Source organism: Alosa pseudoharengus, unplaced genomic scaffold (assembly GCF_046254945.1).
Source record: "Alosa pseudoharengus isolate Yale_2024_CS ecotype anadromous, Long Island Sound unplaced genomic scaffold, YU_APseudo_1.1 YU_APseudo_1.1_scf_16, whole genome shotgun sequence".
NCBI lineage: Eukaryota > Metazoa > Chordata > Actinopteri > Clupeiformes > Clupeidae > Alosa > Alosa pseudoharengus.
In genome coordinates, this window is record NW_027468630.1 from 21,914,744 (window position 1) to 21,921,724 (window position 6,981).

The following is a 6,981-nucleotide window of genomic DNA, read 5'->3' on the forward strand; positions in this document are numbered from 1 at the left end:
TGTGTGTGTGTGTGTGTGTGTGTGTGTGTAACTGAGAGGGGTCTGTGAGCCGTGCTTTATGTAAATGCTGGTTATTTTGGGGAGCAGATGACAGGCCAGGCCTGGGGAGCCCAGTTCAGCCCAGTTCACCTCTCAGCTCATGCCACACACACATACACACACACACACACACACACACACACACATCCCAGCTCTGTTCACTGTATAACTTGTGGCATCAGAAGTCTCACTGGCTAAAGTGGAACACACACACACACACACACACACAGCTCAGTTCACCTCTGAGCGGTTGCCACATCAGGAGCCTGGCTGACTGACGGGGAAGATGGATGGAGGGAAACAGGGCCTGCCAAGCTCTGAGGAGATCTGAGGGATCTTCCCAGCAGAGATGGGACTGCAGCTCTAAGGCCTCTATCACTGAAGGGAGGAAATGTCTGGACTCTAAATGAAGGGGCACTGACAGGGGAGAAGACGTGCTCGCCACTAATCGCTCTCTGCCACTCAGCTCTCCTCCTCCACACACACACACACACACACACACACACACACACACACACAACTGCACACATGCATGCATGCACGCACACGCACACACACGCACACACACACAGACACACACACACACACACACACACACACACACACACACACACACACACACACACACAGACACACACACAGACACACACACACACACACACACACACACACACACACACACACACACAACTGCACACATGCATGCATGCACGCACACGCACACACACACACACATGCATAGACACACACAGGAGTACACTGACTGTCTTGGGACTGGGTTTGGGTTTGCAGCCCAACCCACTTTAGACTGTCAGTCTGGCTGGGCTCTGCTCTGTCAGTCTACTGAGAGATGAAGACAGAGCACTTTGGTCTGTCACTCCAGAATGAGACAGAAGGGGAGATAGAGAGAGAGAAAGGGAGAGAGAGAGGGATGAGGAAGACAGAGAGAAAGAAAAAAGGTGATGAGAAAGAGAGAGACAGAGAGAGAGCGAGAGAGAGAGATAGGAAAAGAGAGAGAGAGAAAGAGGGAGAAAGATAAAAGAGAGAGAGAGAGAGTTGGAGATGTGGCCGCCTTTCAACCTCCTTCCTCTTCCTCCCAGAGGTGTTGTGCTCAGACAGCCAAACCCACAGTGCTGCCAGTGAGAGTATGGAGCCAGCCTTTCCCCCCTGTGCCCTGGCATCTCACAAGAAGTTCCTCCTCGTCTAGTCCCACAAGGCAGCTCTTAAAAGATGTGATTTAAATCCCCCTCAGAATCCTTGAATCCTTTGAATGGCTCCCTATAAAAATGCTCTTTGCAGTCCTAGTCGCTGTAGCTCTGCAGAACGTTCAATCACTGTTGACAAAGCATGTTTGTCAAGTGTTTTAATATGCCTTCTTGTGTATGGCGTGCATACAACATTGTAATGCAATAGAACAATGGTGGATGAAGTTCTTGTAAAACTGTGTCCTTGTTTTCATTTGCATCCATGTGTTTACAGCTGAACCTGGACATCTTCTAAGGCCTTTCTCTGTTGCAATGCTCTTGTTAACATTTTGCTCGGTACTTTGTCAGTGGTGCTATAGACATCCCTTATCGTAATCAGTTGAATGATTTCATCACAGCGTGTAATGACCCTTTTCAGGAGTACAAGTCAGATACATGTATATAAACACATGAACGCCTTTATACGCCATACGCCTTTACACATCTGTAAGCTGCTATGGACGACTCGGTGTCTGTAGCTCGGCTAAACATATACATCACTGCTAATCTATATGTCTCGGCCCATCATCTCCTCCCTCCTCTCCACAATACAGTAAATGTCTTTATAATACTCCATAATGCTCTATTTATGCAGGAGCAGCCAAACTTATGCCAGCGCACAGATGCGGAGAGGCTGGGGCTGCAGCGAGCGGGAGGCTGTTTACAGCTGAGTCCTCCCCCAGAGTGATGAGTCGAAGCGGGTGTTTGAAGCAGCAGGGCTCCCTAACAGAGCCTGGGACCCACAGCTGGGAGTGGTTAGCCGGAATCAGTAAATAAACTCATTCTGCCTCATCGTAACCCAGATTCGGCCTCAAAGACATTGCTCAGCAGAGAAGAGAGAGAGAGAGAGAGAGTAGCATGCACAGCTGAAAAATGGTAGAAAACTGTAAAGAGTGCAGAAGAGGACAAGCAGCTTGCCTGTAATCATTGTTCTTCTTCTGCTCCTCCCCCTCCTCCTCATCATCATTGGCATATTCATCACCAACATTATTATCATCATCATCATCATCATCATCATTGGCATATTCATCACCAACATTATTATCATCATCATCATCATCATCATCATCATCATCATTGGCATATTCATCACCAACATTATTATCATCATCATCATCATCATCATCATCATTGGCATATTCATCACCAATATTATCATTCTCATCATCATCATCATTGACATATTCATCATCAACATTATCATCATCATCATCATTCTCATCATCATGTTCCTCGTCCTTCTCATCATCATTCTCATCCTCCTCATCATCATGATCATCATCATCATCATCATCATCATTATCATTCTACTCCTACTCCTCCTCGTTTACATCCCCTTCACCATCACCATCATCACCATTATCATCATCATCATCATCATCATCATCATTCATTCTCTTCATTCTGTTCCTCCTTCTTCTCATCTCGATCATCACCACCACCGTCATCATCATCATCATCATCATCATCATCATCACCATCACCATCACCATCACCATCCCCATCATCACCATCATCATCATCATTATCACTACCATCACCATCATCATCACTGCAGAGCCAAGTAGAACAACAACATGAAGAGAGGCTAAAAACAAGGGAAGAGTGGTGAAGGATGAACAGCAGGAAAAGAGCCAATAAAGAGTAGAGGGGGATGCAGAGAGAAACAGATAAGTATAAGTATAAGTATATATGCTCTTTTGATCCTGTGAGAGAAATTTGGTTTCTGCATTTATCCCAATCCGTGAATTAGTGAAACACACTCAGCACACAGTGAACACACAGTGAGGTGAAGCACACACTAATCCCGACGCAGTGAGCTGCCTGCTACAGCAGGCGCTCGGGGAGCAGTGAGGGGTTAGGTGCCTTGCTCAAGGGCACTTCAGCCGTTCCTACTGGTCGGGGTTCGAACCGGCAACCCTCCGGTTACAAGTCCGAAACGCTAACCAGTAGGCCACGGCTGCCCCTCAGATAAAGGACAAGATAGAAACATGCAGGATGATAAAAAAGATGGAGACAAAGAACATGAGTACGGGAGGGAGAGAGAAGAATAATGGAGCTGTACTGTGTAATATGGAGAGAGTGAGTGAGAGAGAGAGATGAATGAAACAAGGTAGCCAAGGAGACAGATGTGAGGAGATGAGGTGATGAAAAGAACAAGAGAAGGAGAGAGAAAGCGAGCGAGAGACAGAGAGGGAGGGTGAAGCCTTCACAAGCACTTCCACTCATCTCTATCCAGCCGAGAGGCATTGGAGCAATGGAGACCCCAGCTCCCCCAGCCTGGCAGCCCCCTGATACAGAACAGAGCTCCACAGCTGGCTCCCCACCAGCACTTAGAGCACAGAGCTGTGGAAAACACACGCCTGTGTGTGTGTGTGTGTGTGTGTGTGTGTGTGTGTGTGTGTGTGTGTGTGTGTGTGTGTGTGTGTGTGTGACTGGCTGATTGCCTCTTCTAATATGATTGCACACAAAGGTGAGAGAAACTGTGTGTGTGTGTGTGTGTGTGTGTGTGTGTGTGTGTGTGTGTGTGACTGGCTGATTGCCTCTTCTAATGTGATTGCACACAAAGGTGAGAGAAACTGTGTGTGTGTGTGTGTGTGTGTGTGTGTGTGTGTGTGTGTGTGTGAGATTTCATCTTACCTGAGACAGGTGCTGTTCTTGCCCCCTGACCGAGTGCAAGGGTACTCCACCGTCAGTATCTTGTTCTCTGGACACTCTTCACTCTGTAACCCCCTGGTTGCCAAGAGAGAAGGGAATTTTGGGAAATCAAGTCATTTTTATAAACGTTACTGTATGTGTTTGGGAAAGATAACTCAGCACTGGTGGGTGTGCTTTTCACTGCAGTTGCCTGTCTAGGCAGGGCTATTCTCTCACACACACCTCCAAGCCAAGTCGCTCTCACACACACACCTCCAAGCCAAGTCGCTCGTCCGCACGCTGTCAGAGCAGGAAAAGTCTCATATTCCGAAAACATATGGGATCACCTTTGTTCAACTTGAGTTGGCGTTCCCATTTTTCTTTTTTTCCCCCCTTCCCTCTTTATTAGGCCCTACTGGAAATTCCCCCAGTGGGACAACCATAGGGTGAACCGCAGCGCTGAAACCTAAAGCCACAGGCTAACGGTGCAAGTCAGCGAGCAAGACAGGGAGTGAGGGGGTGAACGAGTGAGTGGGGTTCAAATGGGCTGTATACGTGACTCAGAATTGCACTGAATTTCACCATACCCTATGTACCTTCCCTGCTCTTCCCACGGGCTCTCCCGCTAGCCTGATCCTAACCACACGCGCACTCCGCAAACACCCTGAGCCAAAACAGATGGATCACATGGTTGCTGAGGCTGAAGAATTTTTTTTGTGTGGCGGTAGAGTTTGGATTCAGGGGGTCATGAGTTATGACAGCCTGATGCTTTCAGTGCCAGGAAGTGGTGGGTCGCTTCCCAAGAAATTTTAAAAAGTGATGTCCACAATTCTAATCCCACACGATTTCTTTCTCAAATGAAATTGCAAGCAAATTGCCCCTTTGCCAAATTCAGCTGCAGCTGTCCATTCTGTCTGTGCACTCAAAACTCTCAGGTGCCCCTGCACAGTCCTGGCTCTAAAATCGGGGAACAAATAAGGCAGCCGGACCAAGCTGTACACAGCCAGAATTGCAGACAACACCTTTAATGTTGCTGCAGGGCAAACATTCCCCTCTTGGCTCACTCACAAATAGGCAATTTAAGATGTAGTTGGAATGTAGAGTTTCTGCAGTGAAAGAGGAGCTGAAGGTATTCATTTTTGCTGACATTATCTAATCACTATCCTTTTTTCTACATGCCAATTGACAAAAGACTCTAGGGGAATGTAAAATCCATTACAAGTGTCTGGTAACTACTAAACGTCTTAATCGTTGATTTGATAATGTATTTCGGTTTCAAGAGAATACAATTATACAAGTGCGGTTCGCTGTTGTGATGTATTTCCGCTGTAATCAGGGTCATTTTTGCACGAATGAATCAATAAAGTGCACCATGCATTTGAAAATGAGCAAGTGATTCAACGACGTCTACCTGAGACAAGCCCTTATATTCTTCCTCATATAGAAACTCTTTGGCTCCCCGTCTTCCTCTCGGTCCACTTAAAACTGACACCTTAATCCATAGCCCATTACACCATGAAATATCTCGTTTAAAAGGCGCGCTTGAAAACAGGAGTGGCAGTCGGAGTATTTTCTTGAGTCACTTCAGCTAAAGGAGAGTAACGAGGTGCATCACTGCACCGCGTGTGCGCGTCACATCTTGTGAATTTATGGCAGAGACTTCGACTGGAAATTTCCGGCGAGAAGAGAGAGACTGCATCATGCCATCTGTCAAACATAATTTCTTTAAGAAAACATTCCCGTGTGATGCGAAGCATTGATCAACCAGCGAATAATTAAATTCAATCATGCTGTGTCTTAAAATGTTTCTCTAGACTAGACTTGAAGAACAAACTTAGTTTTAGAGATTCCATCACTGTCACGCTCGACTGTATTTACACGGACGAAAGACCAAAGAGTTCGCTGTTCCCATGACTTTTAAATAGGTTTCCTCTCAAAGAGAGAATAAAATGAGGACATGCTTCACTGACAAATAACGCAAAAATCATTTTTGGCAAGAAACAAGCAAACGACAAAAGCCAAGACTCAAAAGTCGGTCAGCTGAACAACTGTGAGCTGCGTGCGGCGCAAAGACGCACAACTTACCCCGAGGTGTCGGCTGTGGTGCTTGTCATAAAAGACACGAGGCTGCAATCTTGAGGAAAAACAACACATAAAACGACAAATGGGAAAAGTGAAGAACGGTATAGTTGACCCATGTCCTTCGTCCAGCGTACCAAGTGATCTGCTCACATTTGTTCGAAAGTTCTGGACAGTGCATTAAGACCTGTCTGAAAAGCTGCTTTTAAAATCAACCCGTTTCTCCTAATAGGTATCGTATAGCAAAACAAGTTCTATTTGTTTAAATTTGGCTGAAAACTGTAAAAATAAGTAAAACACGTGTGGCTAAAAACAAGGAATGCTCAGTGGCAGCGAGCATGAGTGGCAGAACTGGTGTCCAGGCACAGTTGTTGCGCACTGACTTCAGACCTCCTTCAGACACATTGGCCGCCTTTACAACCCCGCGTCGTGATGAGTTGGGAGTTTGCTGCTTAATCCCCACCGGATTTGCATTCCTGCTTTTAAGAACTGATTTAGCGCAAAGTAAATGTTTGACAGCGGAAAGAATGACCTCCACATCGTCCTCTTGTGGAGTAATGTTGTAGCTCAGGCCGGATAAGCGCATAAGCCGTCTTTAACCTTTCTCTGTTTCCTCTGTCCGCTCGCTGCCAGGCCGCGGTAGTTGAGATGGTTTTAACGTGGTGAGCGAACGTTACTTATACTGGTTTGGTTTTGTCTCTATTATTTTCGTACAGCAACTTGAAAGACTGATATCACATCAGAAACACTTTGTCATTTTTATGGTCATCATCATCGTGTCTAACCCGAGACATGGAGAGGTTTTATAGCCTACGACTAAATATTTGAGAACTATGATTGCACCTATGATGCACGTTTTCCATTAAAAAATATATAAATAAATAAATAAAAATACTTGTGTAAAACATAGACCGTATAAAAAAAGTTTTTATTTTTTTAATTGAGCATATTGCATACTGAGGTTGCTTAAGAAATCAAGTCC

At 45.7% G+C, this 6,981-nt stretch overlaps 1 protein-coding gene across 1 annotated transcript in view; it reads right to left on the reverse strand.

The window, feature by feature from the left end:
* Positions 1-6,604, reverse strand: part of LOC143126255 (collagen and calcium-binding EGF domain-containing protein 1-like) — a 28,354-nt gene extending 21,750 nt beyond the window's left edge. Inside the window, exons 1-2 of the mRNA XM_076288156.1 lie at positions 6,006-6,604; positions 3,924-4,016 (exon numbers count right to left, since the gene is read on the reverse strand). Of these exons, the coding sequence (XP_076144271.1) occupies positions 3,924-4,016; positions 6,006-6,118 (206 nt within the window). The 5' untranslated portion in view covers positions 6,119-6,604. The remainder of the gene's footprint in view (positions 1-3,923; positions 4,017-6,005) is intronic.
* Positions 6,605-6,981: the final 377 nt, after the last annotated feature.